Genomic DNA, 27,169 nt, shown 5'->3' with positions numbered 1-27,169 from the left:
ATTCTCACCAACTAAAAAACATTCAGTTAAGATTTCATTGATCTCCCACCAGTCAATCTATACTTTTTTTTTTTACTAATTTAAAATTGTGGGTAAATATGGTTGAAGTTGTGGCTTTAACTATGACATTCCAATATAAAAGGAAATAAATGTAAGCAGATAGGATGAGAAAACGCCAACAACAAAAGCCTTAGTCCCAAAATGATTTGGGATCGGCGAACATGAATCGTCATAAGAAATTGTACGATAGAATGAGACGACGCCCATTAGTGTAGTTAAAAACCTTTCTATGTTACAAATTTACAATTAAGACCAAAATATACACTGAATAAAATGAAAAATTTATTCTTATAATCTTATTACATCAAGATATATCTTGGATAGCTATACTAAACATAGAACAGAAAAAATCAAGCAGAGAAAAAACTAAAGAGAAAGATGTGGATCTAGTATACAAGATTGATGATAAATTCTATCTCAAAGAAAGAAAAAAAAAAATATGATGTAGTGAAAATTCAAACAAATTATGGTCCAGAGAAAAGAAAATAAAGAATACAGTCCCTAACTGCACAGACCGTCAATCTCTAGCTTAAGGTCGTTGATACACATACTTCGTTCTGGGATCTACAATAAGACCTTTTCCTCCGTTCACTTCCAGATCATGCCTGCTTAACCCATCATCATTAATATATAAACATATACGTAATTTATATAAAGAAAATACATAATCATGGGTCATCTAGTTAAATTTGTTTTAATGTGGATTTTCATAAAATGAAACTAATGATAATTATGATCAAAGTGCAAATTGGAGACTGCAAAATACAGATGAGTGTATGTTCAAAGAACAGAGGGGGTGAAAGTGTATACTCAACTGGAAAACAAAATCAGGAATGGTTAGCTGCTCACGAGGGACGTATCTGAACAGCTGCAGTAGTCGATCAACATATACAACTTTCTTCCAGACCTAGCCAATCACGTTAATGCATTATAAAGAATGAAGAATTTGGTGGCTGGGAAGTGAGAAAAAAACAACCCATTAAACAATGATAAAATATGATGGATGCATACCATATTATCCACGAACATTTGTAAGGCAAATATGGCTGCTTTCAATCCAAATGTTGGATGTAGTACATATATCGCCTATATCAATCAAATCAAACAAAACCATAAGTTATTTTGATCTCTTTTTTTAGTAACAAATATCAGGTAAGGCAATAGATTATCTTGTAAGATTGAAGTCATCCAGTAGCATACATGCAGATTTCGCTGGTGTTTGCGGCCAAGAATTTGCTGTAATCTTCTCATCCACCCTAAATCTGGTTGACTGTACACCCAGAAGAACAGATAATAACAGTTAGACATAAATCGACTTGTTATACATGAGAAATACATAATATACACAAGCTTAGAAATGTTAAATTTCAGGCACATGAACACAGGACATCAATGACACTCATTAAAAGTAAACAGCATCTCATACAAACTTTTAAAGAGACATAATCCTTACGGCTGTAAAGAGGCAGCAGAGTGGAAGTAGACAATAGAATACGGCTTCTGACCTATTGGCTCGAACTCCTAAAAAACAATCATGAGCGTATGTTATTATACGAAACCACATACTCAGCACGTCCATATCATGAAGAAATATCATCAAAGAAAAAAGTACTATACCTTCACTACATACATGATAAAACGCTCAAGATCAAGGCACCGCAACAAGAAATGAGCTCCAACTACTACCATAACTGGACGTCCTTCACTATCAACCCCACCACGATATCTGAAGAAAACCAGTAGCATAACTTAAATTAAGTGGATCCCCAATCTACCAAGGTCAAGACTGAAGCTGAAAATTTTCTCTAATACTGTATTTTTTTTCCCCTAGAAAGGCTGAGTAAATAGCAGCATTTAATAGCAGAATTTTCTCTTACACAATTTTCATTTCTGCAATCTCAGAAAGGTTTGTAGAATTAGCTTTAGCAAGGTATCTTGAATGGAGAGAATATTCTTCAGCAGCAGATAGTGGAGGGCCACCAAGGTTTCCATATCCAAGCATTTTCGCACAATTCCATCCACTTTGAGCTTGAGCAGCCTTTTCCCACTGCTCCTTTCGTCTTTGATCTGGATCCTTAATTAGTGACATAAAAGCAGGATCCAAGTAAGTATCCAAATAGGAGGGATTCCTGTCAGGTTGTGTAAAAAAACTTAATTAGGCCCAATATATTGATTCATACAACATAAAATTAAGTCCTTTGAAATTTAAAGGGCAAGTCATGAAATTGTCTAAAGTTTGACAGCTATAGTCAATTCTATTATATTATATAATAGATGAAAGGCGAACAGAGGTTACCCAAGTCACAAAGTGTGAAGGAGGAAAAGATGTCCTCAGACATCAGAAAATTTACTACAGATTAACCCAGTTCCTTTTACTTTCCCGCCTTCCCCAACAAAATACTGTCAAAAGCTCAAAACTTAAAAGCCCCAGCCACCTTGGCCCACAAAGATGCCCAGTAAGCACCACAGAATTGCCATAAACAATTCCGGCATAACACCTTCTCCTTCACCTTTCCAAAACCCACAGAATGAATCTGCAGCAACTCCAAATAGTATAAACTATAAAGGAAAACCCAGGACTTCCCACACTCACCTAAAGCCTCCTCAGAGTTAGGGGTGTAAATGAACCAAGCCGATCAATAAACTACTCGTGTTCGGGCTTGGTTGAAGCTCGTTCAGTACGTTTATTTAATAAATGAACCGAGCTTGAACAAACTTTGAAGCTCGTTTAATAAATGAGCTTGAACACGAACATAGATATGCTCGTTCAAATAAGTTCATGAACAACTCGTTTTTTATGTTTATGATTTACTCGTTTATCTATGTTCATGAATCATTGGTTTATTGGCAATTGTTAATTTAGTTATTAAATTTAATTAAGATTCAATTATTATGCTAATTTTGAAATTTTCAAATATCAAAAGTACAAAGCTCATTTATTGGAGAAACTCGATTATTATTAAGTTCGTTCATGAAAGACTCGTTAAATAAACGAGTTGTTCACGAACCGTTCGTGAACATATAGTGTACAATGTACTAAATGAGCCGAGCTTGAACAGAAATTTGAGCTCGTTCAAAAGCTCGGGATCGTGCTTGAACTCGCCTAAGTTAAATGAACTTGAACATGAACAAGGTAATACTCGGCTCGGCTCATTTACTCCCCTACTTAGAGTATTAAATGCCATCTCATAATAAAGACATTGATGCAAAACCTGCTATAGGTATGACATATCATGACATACACAGTAAATAGCCATCCTTGGTCTATCCTTCGGATAACATCATTGAAATTAACTCCACTCAATGCCCAAGTCCACACAAAAGGCTCTCACCTTAAAGGAACCCTGGCCTTCCAAAAATAAGAACTGGTGTTTCACATTGTTTTATATACGCACTGTAGTAAAAATAAAATTTAAAAGGTAAACAAATGTAGGATTATAAAACATAGACTTTAGAGAAACTAACCTTCTAGCCAATCCAACCTCATTTAGAGTAATTTCATTTGAGACTTGAGAAGGTTTGGGCTCTGTCTTCTTAGCATTTGGAAGTGGCTTTATTCTGATTTTACGCTCATCTATAACAGTTTCACCATTCTCGTCCCCAACATCAGCAGGAAGTTTTGATATAGCAACCTCTTCTTCATGTTTATCACGAGGAAAGTAGAGAGGAAGTAGTCTAAACATAAAAAGCACATGGAAACAATTCACATATAAGGACATAAACTACAGAAATCAATTAGAAGCATCCAGTATTTAAGTTTACTTGTATGAACAAAAAAAAAAATAAAGGGTTATAAAAAGAAGTGCTTTACCTTTTATATATCTCCGTGTCAGTTGATGTGGTAGTGCAAAATACAATGGCAGTAATTTTGTCCTTCTGTTTCTCGAGAAATCGTCTTACAGTCCCTATTAAATAAAAGCAGTACTCAGAAAAATGTTTTGACCAGTTTTTTTCACAGAACTGACAATAAGAGAACAATCCACTTAGAATATTTGCATCTATGACACATACCCATGTCAAACTAGGGTATGAATTCAAGTGACACAGCTATATAGTTAATTTTCTGTCCATATTCTTGGTCTGCATCAAGTACCCTTACCCATGTTAGAGTGTCCAGAATATGACAAGGGTACTAGAAGTGAAATGAAGAGTCCAAGTGCCAATGTGTCATTGAACCCATAGGAGGTTGGAAGTTCACGAGCTAATCAGCTTGACATATAACAAGTTTTAGAGCACCAAACCCATAGAAGTGAGCAACAGTAAGGCACTTTGGTGAAATTATTTGCCTCTTTGTGTGAAGGCCTTACATAGTTCCATATATTAGTAATTATATTTTCTAAGGTAGGCTAGGTAGCCATTATAACAAAGGAACAAGAGGTGAAATGATGAGTCAATATGACATTAAATGCTATAAGGAGGTTGGAAGATCAAGTGCTACTCATCTTCACATATAACAAGAATGTTAGACCACCAATCCCAAAATATTGAACAATGGTAAGGCAAATTGGCAAAAACATTGTTTGCCACTTTGTCTGAAAGCCTTATATAGTTCTATTATTTTAGCAGTATTACATTTTCATAGGAGCTCATCAAGGAAGTCACTTTTTCTAAAAGGCAAGAAAAGAAAATTTGAAACATCTTACTGATGGCCACATGTGCTGCAGGTTCACGAGGATAGTTTTTTGACTCTGTATAAATGCAACCCATTGCTATGCTGCACAAGCAAAAATATACAAATTTATACGACAGCGAAAAAAAAATAACACAGAAGTAAATAAAAACAAGCATACACTCTTAAACCTTCGAAGCCCATTTTCTATAAGCAGCTCAAGGCATGATCGATAGCAATGGCTAAGAGCATTCTCTGCGGCTGTGTGATATTTGACTGCATACTTAGGGCCAACAGTATGAATTACCTTCCTAAGAATATTAATGGACACAAGTCAGTCTGATAAAAAGAAAAGAAAACATCAAATGAGGGGAAGAAAATTGATTAAAAAAAAAAAAAAAAGTCATAGAGTCAACAGATGAAAATGCACCGACATGTCTAGAATCTAGAATTACATGAATAGAGAGCTTCCAAATTAGATATCCTTATATTCTTTTATCTTTACTTTTCTCTCCCAGATATGAATAACATGTTACTTACACAGCCTTGATCTACCAATTGCATACAATCAAGCATGACATAAGTTTTGGCTCAATTAGTGTAAACATCAAATGCAACAGAATGATGAACAGATGGACTGAAACATTTAAAAATATCAAAACAGAATTATATTTAGTGCTTGAAAAACTGCTCTGAAATTCCAGGACAATAGAAAGCATTGCTTCTACACGTTAATCATGAAACAAGATTTATCATAAATATCAGATTAAAATATTTATGTTAAACCTACCTAGCTGGAAGCTCATGAGCACCTGTCATCTTCGCCATCCCAGTTCTGCACCCACCCTGCCAAAGACAAGGCCATATTAATTTCAACTCCGACCTTTGTACAAATATTCCCCTAACCAAGTACATGGGTAGCTACACCAATAAGATTGATAGCAGACTAGCAGACCATTAGGTAATATCAACTACAGACAAGAAACGATCAAACAATGAACATTAAAGAGAATATCCCTCCATCCTAACTTATAGAAGTCAAGTTTTAGTATTTGAATAATCTTTTTATCTATTTTTTTATTTTTTTTTTATTTTTTTTGTAAACATTAAATTTTGATTTTAATTTATAGTCTAAGTTTGACCTGCAAAAATACTTGGAAATGAAGGGAGATGTAAATGACGCCAAAAGTAATGAGCCTCTACATTAAACTGACACTTATATCAATTGAAAGAGAAACCTGATCCAGACTTGGAGAGTGGAAAGGCCTACCAGTGTAGCACATTCTTCAGCCAGGCCAGGACCAGCAGCAGCATGTAAACCAGGACTGCTATGTGCTTCATCCATATTCTGTCCATAAACCAGGCCATTTTTGTAACGACAATACAGGAAAAAAGCGTTCATACATACATTCACCTCAAGAGCGATATTTACCTAAAACAGTAATCCCTTTATAATCTAGACTTGAAAAAATACCATACACAAGCAAAAGCAGCAAAGTGACTTAAATCATGAGTGACCCCATTGCATTCTACTGCTCGCTCAAGTATTCAAATAAAAAATGCTGCCTCATTTGTACACCATGATCATATTCCAGGTCCAAATGTAAATGTAATTATCCATATAATATGTGATTATCCATATAATTATTTAAGCCATCTTACTGACACTAAAAACCAGATAATAATGAAGTTAATCATGTCATTTTACATTTTACTTCGTATAAAGTATTGCCTGTACAGAAATTTATGCAGGCAATACAGGCAAAGAGAAACACAGCAAAAGTATGATAGTAAGTTACCTCGTTCGTGGAGTTAACAACAGCATCTACTTCAATATTCCAAGGATTTCCCCTCCATAGATAAACCTTCGAGTTAATCTCATGGTCAACAGGAAATCTAGACACCATTCCATTACTTCCATTCTCTGAAGTAGAAGCTGATGCAAGAGGATCAGGGAAATGAGAACTAGGATAAACCGAGTCATCACCTTGGTGTTCTGAAGACCAACGAACCTCAGTATCGCTCCACCGAGGTACTTGATCCAAAGTCACAACAGAATCTACCGTATCAGCTGGTGACCCATCCCTAGTGGGTTCAGTAGGCATTGATCTATACATGTTTCCCCAATTACTCAACAAAGCTTTCCAGGGCTCCTCTACCTCAAACCCTCATAAACTAGCACCTCATTTTCCTGCCCACCAAATACATAATCATGAAAAGGGTTTCTTCAGCATTGCATAATATCAACAATTAAACTTCCATGAAAAGGATTCATTCGAGCAATGACCCAATACAGATCCATAATTCAACAGCACAGAAACAATTAATTTCACATATTTAAATTAAATCTAGACTTAGAACAAAATTGAAACAAATCCCAAATAAGAATGATTAAATAATCAATTGCAGAAAATATTGTGTCAGCAATTAGAATCAAAGTACACCAAAACATCCCCAAAAACCACAGAAAAAACCCAAATTAAAAATAGAAAGACGGGAAGAATCACAATCAAACATGGGGGATAAATAACAAGCAAGATTAACACTTTTTGCAACCATATAACTTGAAAATTGTTGTGATTAAGAAAGAATTGAAAATAATGAAGTAAAGTGATGAAAAATTAACAAATTCATAATTAAAAGTAGTGGGTAGAACAGAAAAATACCTGGAGAGAGAAAGAGGGAGATGGAGAAAGAGGAAGAAAGGTGGGCGAAGATGAGTTTGGAGAATTATCGATGAGCTTGAAAGGATCAACTTGTACCAGAACCCAACATATGATTGAAGACGTCTTTTTTCCCTTTCTTTTTTCGTTTGCAATTATTCTGGGTTTTGACTTGGATATTGGCTTATTCCATTTGTGTTTCTTTTTGTTTGCCAGCCTAGCTTCTTTAGCCTCGTAGGAGGATCAAATAGCATCGCATCACAAAGGTTGGGTGTTCGATTCTCTATCACTTAGGCATTGTGATACTTAATGGCGAATCTTGTCGAAAATATAGATAGATTGGAATTTGAATCTCTAACCTTTCACTCAAATTCATGAGCATTTTGATAATTTTTTTTGCTTTGGGGTAGACTGTGTTCTTCTATATTGTTCTATATTATTTACTAACGAGACTTTTACATTACTTCATAAAATATTAAAGTATTCAGTCTTTGATTTAAACTTGTTTAATCTTGATGTAAGCAAGATTTAAAGAGATTCATGATGGCTTATAATACAATGTTCATTTTATAACTATTTCTCTCGTATTCAACCTTTGTGTGTAGAATGTGAGAGGGTGTAATTTTACATCTATGTCGATCTTGTGTATGATCGAAATCCTAGAACTTATATGAGTAACAACTTAATCATTAGTGAGTACTCAATAGTGACCCTCTTAGAATATCCTTCAAGATACACCAACTACGGAGCATGTTGTATACTTATATGTGTTTTGATCTTCAATTTTAGAGTTTGCTTCCTCCCTGATTTTTGGTTGCAATTTTAAGGTTTTTCCCTAACCATGAGTAAAAGTCACCTTAGTGTTTCTGTAATACTCACTCTTGAATATACTATCTACGCATCAAGTTTTATCACTTGTACCTACCTCTCAAAACACCTAGTATTAAATTTAATGTTTTCCTCATAGTGCAACTACATGCATATAAATATATACGAGTACTTCGTAAATTCGTATAATATTGTGGTTAGAATAGCATTAAAGTCAAATGTCTATATATATATATATATATACACAAGTCGTGGCAAAGCCACCCTGACAACATCATCATGTAGAATACGCCCTACCCTAAAACTATAGGAGGGAATTGAATCGATGAGGTTGTTCTGGGAAACTCCATGATTAGCTAGCCAAATGTCTACATGTCTATATTAATTAATGATTTTTAAAATATTTTTTCATGGAAAGTTGATAATATGGTATTTTCTTAATAGGACGTATTATGTCTATTATTTTCCTTTTATAATAAAGATACTCTATAAAATTATATGTATGTAGTATAATTGTATAAGTTAAAACAAAGTAGTTTTATAAGAATACTTTCATGAAAATTAGATTCAAAATTTCAAATGAGATCAAACAAGAGTAAAACTTTAATAACTTGTGTACATGGATCATGACTAGCTAATTAATGGCTTACAAAAAGATTTTTTTTTTTTTTTTCCTCTAAAAAAAATAAAAAATCATTTGGTGCCAATCTTCTGCTTGAGCGTTTCTATGAAAGTATCTCTTTCCTCTGCTGTCATTCCTTCAGTAGAGCAATCTCCAACTCCCCACTCTGCTCCTCGTAAGCAATACTTGTCCAATATTTCTTGTTTGTTCCTGTCAATTTTACCATAACCAAATTCAGTTGTCACATTATCGATGCAAATAACATGTTATCAACGTGATAATTAATTTTGAACAAAGCCGAGTGATTTCAATAACATAACAAGAATATCCTACCGTAGCATATAATAAACATGATGTAATAAACTTTGTAAGGGTATTAGAAATTTACTTTTCCTTATTCTTTTTGGACCGTTCAAGTAGCTCTTTGATAATAGGGGATGACTTGATTCTCTCATCATTTTCAGCGTACTTCTTTTGGTTCTCTTCTGCAGGTATCATCAAAGTAACCAAACAGCGCAATCACAGTTAGTTTAGTTGTCACATTACTAGTTCAAATTACTCTAGTAACACGTGACATGAGGATAAAATCCGGACTAGAGTAGTACGAGTTTATGGACTACATACCATTAAAGCGATCTAGGAATTCAACCTTGGGAAGTTCAGGACCTGGAATAGATTCAATTCCAGTAGAGCCAGACAAAAACCCCGCTTCAGCTACATAATTTCACCAAAAAAAAAAAAAAAAAATCAGTAAAATGCCAATTCATCAAATAATAAAAATGAAAGAAAATTAGAAATGAGATTACCTGGATTAGACCAACAAAGGACTAATGAAATAGCTAAAGGAACACAATATTTTTGCATTTCTTGTTGGGTGAGTTTAGCAGTAGGAGGATTGTTAACATAATTGGACACTAAGTTTTTTTGAGATTTAATTTGGGAAATGAAAATTGTAGATTGAAATTTTTTTGGGTATTGATTGGTAAGAGGAAGTTGAAGAGAAGAGCCATGAAAAGAGGAGTGTAAAGATGAAGAAATCATTGGAAAATAGGGGTGTTTCTCACCTTCTTTCTTCTTCCTTTCAAACTCCCTCTCTTACAAAGAGAGTAGAGAAAAGATAACAAGAGAACAAAAATAAACGGTTGGCATTAGTTTTGATTGTCTTGCCTTTTCAAAGGCATTAGGCCCGTTAGTTGCTATTCCCTCTTTTCATTTTTGTTTGTGTTATATGTGGACATAATTTCTAATTTTAGAAAAGTTTCGGTTAATCAAAATAGTAAATAAAACAATATAAAAGTTTAATTATCATATTATTTTCATAAATATATTAACAGTGGAACCCAAGATTGCGTTCTGTTAAAATGATTTTTACTTATCTGAACTTATTAGCCCTTATTAAAACTTATTTTACTTATAAATTAAACTTAAATAACCCTAATTAAACCTTGTCACAACTTAGCTGAACTTATTTGAACTTTTTTTTTTTCTGAACTTATTAACCCGAAAATAAGTAGAAAGAAAGTGAACAAAATAGTTTCCGAACTTATTAACCCTAAAATAAGTAGAAAGAAAGTGAACAGAATATGGCCCAAATTTAATAAAAAGTTGTTGATTTATTTACAATTTTACCTGTTTATCATATTGATAAACTAGTATTTTTTTGTCTATTTTTTTATGGGATGCCCCTTGATATTACTCAATTGCGTTATTTGGTATATTTTCTCATTTGATGCCCTACTTGCTTTCTCCCTCTTCCTCTTCCTCTTAAATTAATCAATTACACTTCTTAAAAATGAACTTGCTCTATATAAGGAACACTAAAAAGAGACTGGAATCCTATATATCAATTAATATTGGATGAAGGGATTATGTAGGATGCAGATGATTTTTTCATTAAAAGTCCAATCATTCAAGATTTAAAATCTTGCTGAAGGATTTATTTCGCTAGATAATAAAATGATTTTCCTAGATAATTTAAAGATTCCAAATGCATCTTTTGATTTTACAATCTCATATTGTCCAAGCTAACAAGTGAATTTTTTTTTATTTTTTTTTTCCAAAGGAAGCTAAGTGAATCATTATTAAATAAGACTATAAAAAATCGAGGCAACTAGTGATATATTACACTAAAACACTAATTTAGGGTCTGTTCTCATTGACTGGATTGACTGAGCTGAACTGAACTGAACTGAACTGGTGTTTCTTAATTTAATAAACCTCTAATTCAATCACTGGGTTAATGGATGACTATTTATCTACCATGACTGAATTTTATGCACGATTTTCCCAGATAAACCGCTAATCGAATTGATAGCTTTCCTTGGTACAGCACTAAACCACAAATTGAGTTATCGATTATTTTCTTCATATAACATCAATTATATTGACCCTTCTATCCCGAGGAAAAAAAGTCATTCAACAAGGAGATTCTAATTTTGTGGAATCTTAATTCAATCAAGTTGTTGAGTGTTCAACGAGCGGATTCATTACTATATTTGCATTTATAAAAAAGTGTTTACTTGGACTGAATGTAAGAATTTACGCAAAAATAATGTATTTGAGGAAATATAAATATATCGCTCAAACTACAGTAGAGTGTTTGAAAAAAAAAAAGAAAAAAACTAGAGCAGAGGGTTATAAATTGTAAGAACTTGTGTTATTGTGTATACCAAATATGAGACAATTGTCAAACGTAAGGGCACACTCTTTTTTACACTCATTTATTCGATGAAGGAATATGCATCTTCATCTATCCCATGGTAATTGCCAAGCAGAATACAATGGAATCACAACAAAAGAAATAATATCAACTCTCGGTGAGCATTAGTCTCCTTAATATGAAAAAGCTTCCTTCTTGAGGATGAAATCGATTTGACAATGCCTGAATATTTCAAAACCACTTGACTGATACAACACTGCAAATGTTCACCTCTGAAGTTCAATTGAAAACTTGGTTTACTCCCTTCTGTACAGTCAAGGTTTTAATGCAACCTGCTGATAGAAGTGGATTCAATACAATGTTAGTAATGTGTACAAGTAACAGCAAAACATGTTATTCCGTAAATGATGTTGAAGTTAAGCTGATCAAAATATTGGAAGTTGTTAATTAGGACTGCCTTTGGATTTCCAACACCATTTACATCAGTATATAGGCTCAACAAGGAAGATATGAACGAATGACCTTAGCATGCCAAAAACACTTAGGAGGGAGTTACCCTTGTCAAGTTTGTAACCACATCATCTTATGGTTTAGCCTTCCATCATGGCTTTTGCAGCATCAATAATAGCATCCCTAAGATCCTTTGGGGAGCGACCTAAGACTGTATAACCTTCTTTGTCTTCAATATCCACATCGGCTCCATGTCTTACTAGAAGAAGTGCAACCTGTCACCAAATCAATTCCAGAAATCAGATTATGAAGCCAAGTTCCTTGCAACAGGTGAGGTACATACTGTTGATAGCAATGAAGTGCTGTTTTTGAAACCGGTAAATGCAGTTAAAAAGTGAAGTGTAATAACAAGAACAGAATTTTAGGTGTGGGCATGTAGCAATAGTGGAAAGAAAATTATCAAGGTAATTTGCAGCAATTTTGACTGACAGCAAAGTCTAAAAAAGAATAACAGAGTTCATATTGGCCACATTGTCAAAAACTTAATTGCAGACTGGACAGTGGCAGTAAATCTTACTAATTTAATTCTAGAATAGAATCAACTTCCTCTGTTTGATATTTGTTGGTACATATACTAGCCGTTACCATTCTAATATATATAGGGTATATGAATATATGATATCCTAATACTTCCTTACTATTCAAGTAATGAGGAGAGGAAAAAATTACACACTGATTATATAGGGTGCATTTGAAAATTATAAACAAAATGAACTATGAGAGGGGTGGCCGGGTGGACAATGTAACAACAAATTATTATTGGAAGATGTTTGCTGTCAATCATCTCAGAAATCTTAATCACAAGAGCAGCAACAGGGCCAATTTTCAAAGCGGCAGACCAAGATGAAAACCACCCAACTTAACCCTCTTTAAATTTTCGTTTATTAGTGATATTTTGAAGGGAAGACCCAAGAAAGAATATGGAAAGAAAAAGAATCATATAGCTAAGGCTGGTAAGATGACATCACAAAGAGCTAGTCATCTAAAAATTACCTGTCTGTCTTCACAAATGACAGCAGTCATTAGAGGAGTTTGATCAGCTCTGTCAAGGGCATCAATCTCTGCTCCTTCTTCAATGAGGAGTTCACACAACTCTGAGTTCCCTGTGCTAGCTGCACGATGCAGTGGTGTGCATCCAACCTAAAACAAACTCTTGAGCATTAGCCACAATGTGCAACAGGAGTATTTAGATCAAAAATTACAATAAAGTTGAAAAAAAATAAAATGTTTCTTTTCTCTATAAAAAGTTATTTTGACAATGAACCTTGTCCTTAGCATTGATGTTTGCACCATGGGCAAGCAACAACTCAGCAACCTTCACCCATCCCTTGCTAGCAGCATAGTGAAGAGCAGTTCGACCACCATCATTTTTCAAGTTAACATCAGCTCCTGTCCACAGGGGTGGAGCCAGGAAATTTTATTAGAAGGATCAAAACCACATATTATACACTCATATCATGCTGTAAAAAAATTACTAGAATGACTAGATCCAAAAAATATTAATTCGGTTAATTTTTGTGTGTTTATAAAATCAACTTTTAATTCATATTACTTCCGTCCCTATATTAGAAGCCTATTTCTCTTTATTATGTGAGAAATAAATATTAGAAATAGGCTTCTAATAAAGGAATGGAGGGAGTAATACGTAACTATTTTATACACAAGGCCCCATTTGTTCACCTTATTTCCACTTTTTTCGAGCAAAACAAGTACAGATTAGTTTTGATAAGGATTATCCATGTTTAATTTACAACTACAATAATTTCAGGTAAGAAGTAAAAATCGGGTAAATAGAATACACCCTGAAAAACAATAAACAACAGCAAAAATAACAATGATTATGATAATTAAATCCAACAAATACAGATGTTGATAAAAAAAGATACGACATTGGATATAGGAAAAAGGAAATAAGTGTAACGTCCTCAAACACCTCGAAATCCTTTTTAGGTCAATCAAGTACTCAAAACAGAATAAATAGGGCTCTTTGGTCTTGTAATCTCATATCTACCCAATACTGTAAATATTTTAATTAACAGAAAATGACAAGTTTAAAATTTGGACCGACTTAAACCCCAAAGCAGGTTCCATCCCAAAACTAATTAGCAAGCACTGGGCAGAGTAGCTCCTAGAGCTTATAAGGTTAAAAATCTCTTTCCAATTCTCCAGCTCACATGTGAATAACATAAGGAATAACACTCCCCCTCACACGTGAAGGTCCTAAGAATTAAAAAAGGATAATTTCTCACCAAAGTTGTGCCTTTTGGATAAATTCAAACACTAAAGGGGTTTAAATTGTTCAATCTGCTGACAAAAGTCACAAAACAATGTTTTGCCTTTATAGATGTCAAGTTCCATGAAAACATCTATCCTCAAAGGTTGTTATAACCTAACCAATGCCCACCAGCATCCCTTGCTTGTCAGTACATCATCATATTTCTTTCCCTAGTCATGCATCAGCGCCCCTAATTCCTCCAGTAAAAAGAATAACCAAGACCTCACTAAACTTCAACGTTGACTCCAAATTATGGACCCATTTACTCCTCATGGGACAACCTAAACATAACTGACTTACAACCTAATTTTGCTGCATTTCTGTCATTGGTGAAACCCTCCTGGTTCCTTGTTTCAACTGTTGATGTTATGAGTAGGCCTTGACCACATCAACTTCACTTCCTATGCCTTGAGCAAAGGTCGGTTACTCCTAGCATTCAGCATCTATATATTTGATCACTACCAGTCATGCCCTTCATTAACTCATATACTCATGTTTTCTTTTGAACTTAGTACCTCAAAAGACAAGAAATTGACACACAAACACGAGGAAGGAAAGTTAGTATATAATTTACTCTAATTGCCAATTTACAACCTCTGCATTTGCCCACAAGCTGATCCTATTAGCAAGAGATTTGAAACCAAAGACAGTTTAAATTCTTTTTCATTTCGCTCATTAACAATCCTCATTTTTTTTATTGTATAAACCTATTTCTACCTTTTAATTTTCTTATGATGGACCGAGGATATAGGAACAAGGTAAACTAAAGCCACTCTCTCACCTGTTGCATCACTCAGAGAACTTTCTCTTAATGTACTACTACTACCCTACGGCCCTACCACAGAAGTACAGACACAGCACATCAACACCCCATGCCTTTTCAGTAGTTTCCTAGGAGGCTTTTCAATTCTATGACAATGCCATCTAAACTGAAAGTATTGAAAGGTGTTGTCCAGAGACCTAGGACATATCAGTACATTATATTAGATAACTAAATTGATTCAAAGCCCACTCATCGCATTACAATATAATTATATATGAGTGTCAATTTAAAAATATTACTATGATATTCAAAACATAGAAAGTAGAGAGATGGAATCAAGGGATCACACCGCAAACGGTGGTCAACTACAAAACCTTAAGAACCAAATATTATGATTTTCTTGCTACAAAATAACTTCATTCACTAAGGTTGCTTTTGTTTTGGCGGAAAACATTTTATTATAATCTTCTCAAGTGTGAAAAATATATTTTCCAAGAGTAAAAAACATCTTCCTTTTAAAAATGATAGATTGCCACATTTTTCTCACAACTAATATCCCTTTCCTCTCCTCCCATCCATCTTCTCTCTTCCACTCATATTTTTCCTCTTCATCTATAATTTATCTTATAAAGAAACAAATGAAAACTATTTCTATAATTATGTTTTTCCTTGAAATTGTTTTCCATGGGAAAAATGAATTTCTATTGAAACAATGGAGCCTAAAGTATCACTTATCATTTCATAAACTTAGTCCATCGTCATCAATCAATTTAGCCCAAACTTATCATCATCATTTCATCAGACAGAACCTAACACTAAAACAAGTATACAACAACATTAATATCAGTGACATGCAGCATGCATCTTGCCAGTGACAACGGGAATGCAGTTCAAAACACTCTTTCTAAACAACAGTGTGTCGGACCTCATACCGACGTATATAATTAGAATCATTCAGATTTTATGCACCCCAAAAGCAAGTGCAATTACTGGATAAACCCAGCACTCAAGCAAATCTACAATGCCAAACACATAGTGCCTCCGCCCTCGAGTTAAACATATCACTACGAATGCTTGTTAACATACAATCACAATCCAAATATGAGTACTTGTATACATTATTAAGAACTTAAAATACGAAGTATTTCAAATTATAAACCAATCTAAAAGTTCAACAACCAACCCCATTACACCCTTAATTCCTCAATCAACCCAAAACCTTGCTAAAATTTGAAGCGTAAATGACAAGAATCCTAAAATAAAATTAAACCCAGGTTAATTCCACTGAATTTACAAAGGAAATCACAAACCTTTAGTAAGGAGAATTTGGAGGATGTCAAGATTTCCAATACTACAAGCAGAATGAATTGGGGCCCACCCTTCTTCATCCTTGTTATTAATCACTTTCCCTGTTGAATCAGCTTCAGCTAGAATTTCAACCACCTAATAAAACCCAGAAAAATTGAATTTGATTAAACCAACAAAACCCTAAAAAACAGAAATCAAAATTGAAGAATTGAAAAATGCAACCTTGGAATGTGCAGAGGAAGCGGCGACATGGAGGAGCGAGCGAGCGTCGTCATTTTGAAGAGAGAGAAATTTGGAGGGTTGGGTTTTGGAGAGAGAGTTGAAGAGGGAAGCGTCGCCGGATTCGGCGGCTTTGAAGAGTTGGGTTGAGGTGATTTCTGTGTCATTTGAAGCGTCTGTCTCCATCTCCATTTTCAGTTGAAGATCACTATTTCTGTTTCCTCTTCTTTTTTTTGTACTTTTTAATTCGAAATTAACTCGCTAAGGTTTAAAATTTGACCTAATACTCAATAATCTTATCGTCAAAACCTGACCCGATCTTTTTAATTCGAAATCAACTCAAAAAATATCCTACCTAATATTTTAATTTTGATTCGCATGAATATAATAATTTAATATGACTTAAGTTTAAAATTTGACCTAATCCAATCTGCATAATCAAACTTAATCCTAATTTTCAAATTGATACCTTTGGATGTTTCCAAATAGTGCTTTTGTAAAAATAACTTTTTAAAATAGTCTCCACTGTTTTCAATATTATGCAAGGTACCCATTAAAAAACAGTTTGTTAATCCACTATATCTTTGCCATTAACCTTTCGTTAAGACTTGAGAACTTCTGTTAGTTTTATGTTTTCCATATTTTGACTTTTTTGGCACCTCTTCCTATATTTGGTGAGAAAAAAATTTCACTCCAAAATTAGCACGGTTCTTCTCCTCTTTGTTTATGAAAATTTTGTTTTTCCCTCTAGCCTCTGTCTTCTCACTACACAAAGAACCATGCAATATAAAAAGTTTTAGGGAAAAAGGCAAATCTTGAGACATTCTTTGAGGGACGGAGTAGTAATATCAAAATTGAATTGATTTTGACACTCTTTGTCAAACGACTTGTTTGTCACACATAGCACTGTTATAGTCTATAAACATTACTTACATTTTACAAATAGACAAAACAACAAGAGAAACTCATACCTTTAGCAATTGAATATATGAATATTGAATAATAATAATATTGAATAACAAGATATTTCCCAAAGGGGTGACCTGAGAACACAAGAGATAATTAGCAATCTTAATAATGCAAATTAAGCTAATTACATCCTGTGTTCTCAGTTTTCACTCCTCTGGGGTGTATCTCCTTTTTTTTTTTTTTTTTTTTTTAGAACTTCAATTCTTGTTTCATTTGTATTGGCCTCTTGATCGATTTAATACATTTGTTTGCATATAATTGATATTCTTGATATTTTATAAGGTTGAAATCATGACATTATGTTGTCACATGACGACATTGGTAGTTATTTGACATAATTCTTCCATTATGTTGTCATCTACTTTGTAATAACGTCCCACTCGTCACCAACAAAGCAAGGCAACAAGTAGTTAGAAGACTAAGGAGATGAAAGACTACGTACAATTGTACAAAACTCATATAAACCCTTCCATAATTTTCTAAGAAACTAGGTACAACTAGTTTATGAATATATCCACCATACATTGTGATACTAGAGGTAAATGTAACATGTCCACACCAAAAGGCGCGAGCACACACACAGAGGGAACGGGGGAAGTCCATAGAAAAGAAAATTAGAAATGTTTCGTGCACCGGTTGACAAGCATAAGGGAAGAGAGAAAATAGTGTCATTGTTTAGTAGTTCTTATTATTAGTTCGTAAACTTAATACAAAGTATTAATTTTGGTATAATTAGTTGTTAGAACTACCAATAAATGGGTCAATACTCCATACACAAGATATTCATGAATTTGGCCAAGTTGCAAATTTGTGTATAACATGAATACATCCAACTATGAAAGTAGGAAGTTAAGTAACGCCAAATTTAATGAAAGATCGTCCCATATGGGCCATATCCCAAAATCAAAAGTCACCCTTCATTGAAAACCATTTATCCTAATACTCAATAACCTACCAGCACATCAATCTGCTTCACAAAATCACAAATCACAATGATAAACCAACAATAGTAAATGTTGGATTTAAAGATTACAAGTGTTCAAAAAGCTCTCCCTTAAATTTATAAATGCCACATTTTAAGTACATTATTTTAAAAAGAAAAGTAACAAAAATAAATAGAATATAAAAGATAGACAAATCACAACACGCTAAATGGATCAACCATTTCTCATTGTAGCCATGAATCCAAAATCAATAATCAAGAGCAAATAGAATGAGTCAATGAAAGGCATGAGATCTCTAATGTCTTCCACATGATCCTTCTCATCTGTTGAGCATTGTATGTTAAGCTTTAAACTCACCTCACCAAAAAATGCATTTTAGAGCACACATGATCAGAATTATGAACAGCAACAACATTTCCATCACGACTCTTCTTTCCCTACTTTCTTGTTTGTACAGCCTGCTTTAGAATTTCATGCAGCTGCTTAGTTGCCGAAGAAACACATTCGGCATTAAAAAGGGCTGAGACAACGGCAACACCTTCCAAATTTGGCACATTGATTTCCATAACAGAATGAGCATTGGACAAGCCAATACCACCAATTGCAACCACAGGTAGTTTTGATGCCAAGCAGACCTCTTTCAGGCCATCCAAGCCAATGGTCTTATTATTTGCTTTAGTGTTAGTTGGAAAAACACCACCAGAACCAATATAATCAGCCCCATTGATCCAAGCTTCATGAGCTTGTTGTAGGGTCTTACATGAAACACCAATAATCTTTTCAGGTCCTAGAAGAGATCGAACAAGAGATACTGGCATGTCAGATTGGCCAACATGCACACCATCAGCATCAGAAGCCAATGCTACATCAACTCTGTCATTTATTAAGATTGGAACTCCTTTAGAGTGGCAAATGCTGACACACTCCTTGGCTGCTTCAATGAAGTCCCTGGTTTCCAAATTCTTTTCCCTAAAAAAAAAATTAAAAAAAATAAAAAATGAGGACTTAAAACTAGATCTTTCAGCACATATTAGCAGCAAATCTTGGAAACATTTATCATGTCCAGAAACAAAACTAAATATAAATCATTACCATAAGCTGCAAAATTGTTAGCTACAAACAAAGTGAAAATGTCCAAACAACGAAAGGAAACAGGGAAGATAGGCAACACACAAAAGGGAGGAGAAAAAGGCCAACTGGTTGAAAATAAATATCGTTCGTAAATTCCTTATAAACTTTCTGAAGCCAATAGCAACAAGCCAAGAACAAATACTAAATAAAAAGCAGAAAACACTTCTCTGAGAAGACTTTGTTCATTTACTGTCTAAGGAGAAGAGGCAATGACGGTATCTGGGGAATAAGCATCGGCTAAATAATTTAATTCAGTTTAAAACAATCCATCATTAGAATCCTTTTTCGAACATGATAGTAGAACCCTTGGCTATTATCCTGCCAATTTTCAGCTTCATTTTGAACTCAGTTAGAAAGCACCGGACCTAAAAATGGAGAGCTCGTTATCATAGGGGGAAAAAAAAAAAAAAAAAAAAAAAAAACTTCTTTGGAAGAGGTGGAGAGAGACAATAATTGGTGCGAGACTGCGAGTAGAGGAACAAGTGAAGGTGATGATCTGGAGAAAAGTAAAAGAACAAGAGTCCCAACAACGTAAAATCTTAACTATGCCATAGCAACTGGAATTTAAAGATCTAGCACCACTTATGAGTTCAGAACTTTCATAATTGAGAATTCTTAAATAATTTGTTATGCTCACGTTTCAACTAGTGAAATACCATACTTCGTGTAATATCTTGGAGAAAAGGGTCTCTAAACTTAAGGACCTTGTTTATAATTGAATAAAATACATAAGCCAGTATCCCAGTAGTGTAAAGTAATATTCTAGCAGCACCAATCAGAACTCAAAAGAAAATCCCAATGTTATGGAAAACTTCCATTTAAAAACTAAAATCAGCTGAATAAATAAATGCATATTCCTAGTACAGAATAGAATAATTTCCCTCAAGTTGCAATTTACTTGGTACTAGTTTCTTGCCAAACTGAACTCACACCACACTCAAGTCTATTGTTGAAGCAAAAGGCTAAAATGAATGTATAAGTTATCAAAACATACCTGAGTTGAACAATGGTTGCTCCTCCTTCTATAGCAGCTTTAACAGCATCTGAAATAGAACGGCCCCATTTCCCATTCATCCCAGAATCTGTAACAGCATAGAGGAATAAATCTGATGGACAGAAAGCACGAGGCGCAACTGATCTGCAGACTTTAAGCTTTAACAAGTGATCAAAGGGGCCTTGAGGTCCTCTACCAATAGCCATATCTTTTCCGTAATTCAAGGCAGTCTCAACATAACGTTTGGCAATCTGCAAAAGAAAATAGAAAAAGATGTTATAATATCATTACAACAACCATATTTATTACTGCCTACCAAATGGGTCTCCATTAGTGATTAGTAGTCTATAAAATAGCAGATCTTAGAAGAACGTAATGACACAAAAATCAAGGATTACAAATGACCTCACAATGACACACACAAAAAAAAAATTACCTTAACAGCTGAAAGCATTGGTAAACCTTTCGCTAACTCAGCTGCAATACTTGATGCCAATGTGCATCCAGTGCCATGAGTATTACGGGTATTAATGCGTGTTGAGCCCAATTCATACAAATTTACTCCTGTAAATATATATTTATTAGGGGGGGGAAAAAAGCATAACCTGTCAAAGAAAAGGTGAAATAGCAGAGAGAAAAGGTCATTCTCATGACCACAGTAGACTTGAAGGGATGTAATAGTATACCATCAAAGAATACATCAACTGCATCCATTGAGGCAGGGAGGTCACCACCTTTCACAAGCACATTTCTGAAATAAGAAAAAGTATATTACGTATTTGTTAGCAGAAAAACCTTTGCAGCTTGTGTTCTTCATCAGGCATAAAAATTAATAATCGATTTATCCCTCATTTAATTTTCTCACTGTTTCTTTTTTGGCTGCGATTCTTTTACAAATAGTCAAACCAAAGAGTCCAGGTCCAGGACCCAGGGCCTCAATCTCAACAACTAACCAAAGACCCATCACCACAAAGTGATGGTTTTAAAACCATTCCTACAAATAGCAACTGCATGAGATATTATTACATGCACCAAAAACACCATGTGATCATCACCCAAGCCAGTTATTGATCAAAGCATTTATAGTATTGGGACTGGCTGGCCATCTAGGAAAAAAAATGGGGGAAGATACATAGTGATCTAGAAATATATAATTGGTATGGGCTTAAATGTGCACTGGTGAAGAATGAAGAACACAATAAGGCGATATAGCTTAAGAAAAAAAATAATAAAGAGATCATTTTATCAGCTTTTTAGAACTGTGATACAGTGATAGACCTGATAGTAGTATTTGATAGAAGAATGAAGAACACAATTTCACATACTTCAAATTAAAACAAACTGCAACTAAAAAGATACAAATTTTGTTTCCACACTTAAAGTAGTCACATGTATCAATTACAAATAACAATCATCTGAATAAAAGGAAAACATCCTAATTATAAACTAATAAGCACAGTAAAGAAAAGAAGTGTATAATAAGAAAATCAAAGGCATGTAAAGGTCTTACCGTGGACCCATATCATGTATCAATTTTGCAGCAGACCGCATGTCAGCAACCGTTTCAAGGTGCATGCCCCCAAGCAAATATGATGCCTCTTTTAAATTTGGTGTCACTAAATCAGCCATAGGAAGCAACTCTTGCCTGTTTTATATAGTTTACTTAAAGATTAATAAAGAAACAGGGGTAGCATGTAGAAGTAGAAGTATCAAAATTAATTCCAGAAAGCAACAAATATTATAATTAGAACATACAAATTCAAAAGAAAGCGACTGAAAACGGAAAATTATTATAAAAGCTGAATGGGCATCAATGCTACAGCCTTGATAAAAGGGAAGAAATCATTAATCGAGCCCAAAAGCCTAAAAAACATAGTGGAGAAAGAACAAAGCTACCTTCCATTAGTTCCATACAAGCCTCTTTTTGCAACTACAGTCTAACAAATTCTAATTGATTTTGCCTCTTCATTGCTTTGTGACTAACTTTGGTTAAATATCAGCACTGAAAAATATTCTGCTTTCCTATTTCTAGGATGAAATTTTATTATACATCACACATAGACATTGATATCATATTCACTTCCCCTAAGGAGGCAATGCATCATAGAACTGTCACACATTGGCACATACCTAAATACAGGTAGAACAGACGAACCAGCCAGCACATCTCCACTGGTTGCTACCATCACAGGATCCACCACCAAAGCTTCCTTCAATAACATGATTAACTCAGCTCACAATACACAACTGCAGCAAAAACTAAGAATCATTAAATCCAGAGACGCATACATACCTTGAACTGGGTACTCCTTGATGGAATGGAGGAGGACCTTGACCATACCAACAGAAGGAAGCATACCCGTTTTAACCTGAGAAATTTCAAATCATTACAACAAACCTACAGTCTAGTAACATGAGACAGGACATGTAGTTGTAGGAATGTAAGCTTTTGAGGATCAAAAGATAAATTAGTATAAAGAAAGTGGTGATAGCTGGGGGCAGGGGGGGGGGGGGGAAGGTGGAAATCACATCAAGAGTTTAAAATAAAATGACTCTTTCAACTCCAAATTTGAAACAAAGCATCTAATCTCAATCACTTATGCTCTCCTGTTCTAAAATATAATCAAGATGTTTAGCAGGAAAAAAATCCATACTTCGGGGAATGCTTTTCAGTTGGTTCGACTTACATTAATGCAATAAGTATCAAGATAATTAAGTTTTACCACAGGGAGTTCTTGGCAATAGTTCAAAAAAAGTTTATTAATTTAAATGCAGATAAATTAAGCAACTAGCAACTGATTAGCTAATGAATACCAGCATGGAAACAATAATGAACCCAGGTCTATAGTGATATTCTTCAAAGATTTTGAAGCAATTAACTGATGAATGTCAGGCCATACAGTTTGAATAAATTGACATAAATACATTCATTCATCATGAGAGACTAGAGCATGTTTAGTTGAAGCAATCAACAAAGGTGCATAATGTAGCAGGCCTAGCAGCTCAGCAAAACCTAACCCAAGGAAATGTCCTATCAGGACCAAGTTCAGCCACTAATATACCTCTTGAAGAAAAACCCTTCACAAAAAGGATTCAAATAACTTCAACTGAACTTACCACATCAACTTCCATATCTGAAAGCACAGACTTCATTTGCTCAGCCACAAAGTCCTCTGGCAATATGTTGACACCCTATAAAACAAGCCAAATATTTCCCATTAGTAACATCAAAGTTCGCAAACAGCTCACCATTGTATTAAAACATGACATGTTAGCACACAATACAAAAAAAAAAAAAAGTTCCTTATAGGATTCCACAAGTGTTCATAAGCAACTAGATCAACCAATAGTAAAACATCTAGGAAGACAGGACTGAGACCACACAATAAGTACGAGCTTTAGTCTCCTAATAGACCTACACCACAACCTCTTTCGCAAAGGTTAGTCCCCATTAAAATAAATAAATAACAGTGGGATACAATGGTAGCTTTATTTGAATATAATTGCACTTTCTCACCCTCACCTAAGAATACATTTAATACCCTGAGAGATAGTTAAACTAATGTGTAAATATTATGTGCAATTGTACACCCAACATACTATGTGGATTGTGCACTCCTTTTATCCAGAAATTCTGTTACACCCTCAATAAAAGCTTGTGCAGTTGTGCTTTCCTCAACTCAAGCTAGATTGGAGACTTTTTCCACGTTGCACTCCCGATATATAACAGTGCTTGATACTTTGGCAAAACCCCTTAGCACATTAAAACTCCTAGACCACGAGTTATCTTCAAACTTCACACATAACTCATCAATTGAGAACCTTCACAATTCAAAGGTATGCGAACAATATTGCATGCTAAATAAACCAATCACTATCCTACAATCACCCATTTGTATGGATCAAAACGACAGTGGAACCCATATGGATACAAAATACAATCATATAATTATTAACTAATCCTGTAAAATGTAGGCTCTGAATGACTATAGATAACCTTCTACCAATGTCAAATCAAGAATTGGCACCTTAGATTCCCTGCCCAAGTGTTAGCAGTATATGTGACCAACATAGTACTCCGTACTAAACTTCTAACTTTCTAAGATTTCACAAGGGTCAGTGAGCACCAAGCTGAATTTTTTAATATCACTATAGAGTTTATCATGATATATTTTATCATTTGTTCCTTCGACATACCACCAACCTTAATAACAAGGCTACAACCTCAAATGCGGGATTAGACAAGGTCAAATCTACGAAGCATTACCATTACATTAACAATCAACTGTTAGTCATCCCCTACAATTACTAATAAGATGTTATAATTCCATAGACCATTGATCAATAAATGAACATACCAAAATGCACATCCTCTTATATCACATATACATCCAAAACAATGAAGATAAATAATAGACCTGAACCCCAACAGTATTCTGAGCAGTAACAGCTGTGATCACAGTTGAACAATAAACCCCAAGTGCAGCACAGGCCTTCAAATCAGCCTGTATTCCTGCACCCGCCCCCGAGTCCGAACCCGCCACCGTCATAACATGCGGTATTTTCATTTTGTGGCCGTTGTTCTCCGTTGAAACCATTGAAAATCTTGGGCAATTAGAGCTTCTATTAGCCCTAGGTAAACTCAATTTGCCCTAGTCAAAATGTTAAACATCATCAATACCCAATTCTATTAATAATTCATGAAAACCAACAAATTTTAGCAATTAACTTGGTTTGTTCTCTAAATATATCAATTGGGGTGATTAGGGAACGAAAATTAGAATTGCTATCAGTGATTTTAGGTCCAAATTTCGATTAACGAAGACAAATTAAGAGCAAAATTTCGGGTTTATGTAAATTATCGTATATTGCTTCAATCTAATTCCGAAATGAAATGTTGTAATTTGGGTCGTAATCATCATGCAATTCGATTTCAGAATAAATACTAAAAAAATAGAGAGAGGGAAAAGAGAGATACCAGAGTGGAGGAGAGAGAAAATGAGTGAGAATGCAGCATGAAGATGGAAGAGGTTCCGGAATCCAGAATGCCACTTTTCAAAAGTACGTCAGGAGCCGGGAAGGCGAGTTGCTAGAAATGGTTAAAAGAACTCTTCCCTCTAAAGACCCAATGCGTGGATTACAAATCATGGATTATATGTCAAACCTCGACTCAAGTTGGCTTGTCTCAAGATCAGGTTCGGCTTAAGAAGGTAAGAGTTGAACTATCTTTAGTTAGACCGTTAGACTTGAAATTTTGTGAACAAACTTAATTTTTTTACTACCTCCGTCACATGTTATGTGCAACGATTTGACATAAATAAAGAGGTAAAATGTCTAATCGTTGCATATAATCTGTAACAGAGGTAGTATTTTTTTTAATATGCTCAAAAGTTGAAGTATAAAATTTGTAGTCTAAAATTATTTATTAACATTTGGATTTTGGGAGTTATTATCATATTTGGGTTTTAGTGAGGGATTCCAATTATCATTTGATAAAAACACAAATAATTTTAAGACTAGGATCAAGCATTTGATGTTCAAGCCCTAAGCCGAGCTTGTGTCGAAGGTTTTGAGCTCGATTTTCTCAAGCTCGACTAGCTTCAGCTTTGAGCTTGAGCTAAGCCTAAGCTCACTAGTGTCAAGCTCGAGTCTGAAATCACAAGTGTCTACCGAAGTAACTAGAGAATGTAATTGTATATATGCTATCAATATTCACCTTTCTCTTTTCTCGTTTGGTCAGAGGTTACTTGTAGGGGGTTACTCATTCGGTCAGGATTACTTGTAGGGGTTTATTTGTTTGGTCAAATGTTACTTATTCTAAGGCTTCTTGTTTGGTCAATGGTTACTTGTTTCGTCAAGGGTAAATTATATGATTTATTTATTATTCAAGGGTTACTTGGTCCGTCGGGGGTTACTCTCACACGAAAATTGCGCTAAGCGACTGAGTAAGTAACCCTTGAATAAATAACCCATACAAGTAACCTCTGAATAAGTAACTCATACAAATAACCCTTGAATAAGTAATCCATACAAGTAATTCCCAAATAAGTAACTCATAGTCTCATACAAGTAATTCTTGAATAAGTAACTCATACAAGTAACCCCCAAATAAGTAACTCCGATCCTACAAGTAACCCCTGCCACAACTAAAAAAATGTTGATATTCTTATTAATTCATATACTTCCTCGGTCCCCATAATACGTGACACAGTCAAACATTATATTACACACATGCCAATGCACTAATTTGACTTTATTTCTATATGATTAAATATTAATGAAAATTATTTTTAAAATTATGTTATGAAATTTAATATTAAAACCTACCTAACAACATATTTTATAATAAAATACTTACTGCCGTTTTTTATTACTTGGCACGTTTTTCTTTTTAGGATTTTTTTTAATTGACATATTTCCTTTTTGGGAAAGTTTTATACCTTGTTTTTTAAGTGTACCCCACTTGCTTTATCATTCTCTTTCACATTCTCTCATCTCCTTAATATGTGTGCCTAAATTGAACATGTCAACCAAATAGAAAATGAACGAATTATATTTACACAATCTAATAAATAATTCGTGGAAGTTAAATCTTGTGTGTTAAGTCATTCACCA

The 27,169-nt window shown here is 34.4% G+C and overlaps 4 protein-coding genes across 6 annotated transcripts; all 4 read right to left on the bottom strand.

Moving 5' to 3' along the window:
* Positions 1-320: 320 nt before the first annotated feature.
* On the bottom strand, positions 321-7,558 carry LOC110722314 (protein GDAP2 homolog). The gene is made up of 15 exons (XM_021901592.1): positions 7,336-7,558; positions 6,469-6,860; positions 5,940-6,017; positions 5,460-5,515; positions 4,861-4,980; positions 4,704-4,774; positions 3,872-3,965; positions 3,526-3,735; positions 1,938-2,189; positions 1,678-1,786; positions 1,514-1,581; positions 1,261-1,330; positions 1,072-1,146; positions 876-967; positions 321-665 (listed from the first exon to the last, which is right to left on the bottom strand). Exons 2-15 carry the CDS (start codon positions 6,784-6,786, stop codon positions 590-592), a joined length of 1,689 nt encoding a protein of 562 aa, XP_021757284.1. The 5' UTR covers positions 6,787-6,860; positions 7,336-7,558; the 3' UTR covers positions 321-589.
* Positions 7,559-8,710: 1,152 nt separating this feature from the next.
* LOC110696438 lies at positions 8,711-9,951 on the bottom strand. Its single transcript, XM_021873749.1, has 4 exons — positions 9,589-9,951; positions 9,407-9,496; positions 9,171-9,267; positions 8,711-8,992 (listed from the first exon to the last, which is right to left on the bottom strand). The coding sequence occupies exons 1-4, from the start codon at positions 9,821-9,823 to the stop codon at positions 8,854-8,856; spliced, it is 561 nt and encodes a 186-aa protein (XP_021729441.1). The 5' UTR covers positions 9,824-9,951; the 3' UTR covers positions 8,711-8,853.
* Positions 9,952-11,416: 1,465 nt separating this feature from the next.
* LOC110722295 (26S proteasome non-ATPase regulatory subunit 10-like) lies at positions 11,417-16,801 on the bottom strand. 3 transcript variants are annotated; one of them, XR_002511568.1, is made up of 6 exons: positions 16,520-16,801; positions 16,300-16,432; positions 13,216-13,340; positions 12,945-13,091; positions 11,964-12,166; positions 11,417-11,773 (listed from the first exon to the last, which is right to left on the bottom strand). XR_002511568.1 is itself a non-coding variant. In XM_021901578.1 (6 exons), exons 1-5 carry the CDS (start codon positions 16,706-16,708, stop codon positions 12,032-12,034), a joined length of 729 nt encoding a protein of 242 aa, XP_021757270.1. In that variant the 5' UTR covers positions 16,709-16,801; the 3' UTR covers positions 11,417-11,773; positions 11,998-12,031. The 3 variants fall into 3 exon arrangements, 2 of the variants coding, with proteins under 2 accessions (XP_021757270.1, XP_021757261.1); XM_021901578.1 differs by having other exon boundaries at positions 11,998-12,166; XM_021901569.1 differs by having other exon boundaries at positions 11,417-11,776; positions 11,998-12,166; positions 16,520-16,799.
* Positions 16,802-18,634: 1,833 nt separating this feature from the next.
* On the bottom strand, positions 18,635-25,728 carry LOC110722286 (thiamine biosynthetic bifunctional enzyme TH1, chloroplastic-like). Its single transcript, XM_021901559.1, has 10 exons — positions 25,533-25,728; positions 24,973-25,206; positions 23,672-23,746; positions 22,848-22,923; positions 22,685-22,760; positions 22,065-22,199; positions 21,241-21,305; positions 20,991-21,118; positions 20,555-20,805; positions 18,635-19,398 (listed from the first exon to the last, which is right to left on the bottom strand). The coding sequence occupies exons 1-10, from the start codon at positions 25,569-25,571 to the stop codon at positions 18,867-18,869; spliced, it is 1,611 nt and encodes a 536-aa protein (XP_021757251.1). The 5' UTR covers positions 25,572-25,728; the 3' UTR covers positions 18,635-18,866.
* Between the last annotated feature and the right edge of the window lie 1,441 nt (positions 25,729-27,169).

Source organism: Chenopodium quinoa, unplaced genomic scaffold, assembly GCF_001683475.1.
Source record: "Chenopodium quinoa cultivar QQ74 unplaced genomic scaffold, ASM168347v1, whole genome shotgun sequence".
In the NCBI taxonomy this organism is placed as follows: Eukaryota; Viridiplantae; Streptophyta; class Magnoliopsida; order Caryophyllales; family Amaranthaceae; genus Chenopodium; species Chenopodium quinoa.
This window is presented reverse-complemented; position numbering and strand designations above follow the sequence as displayed.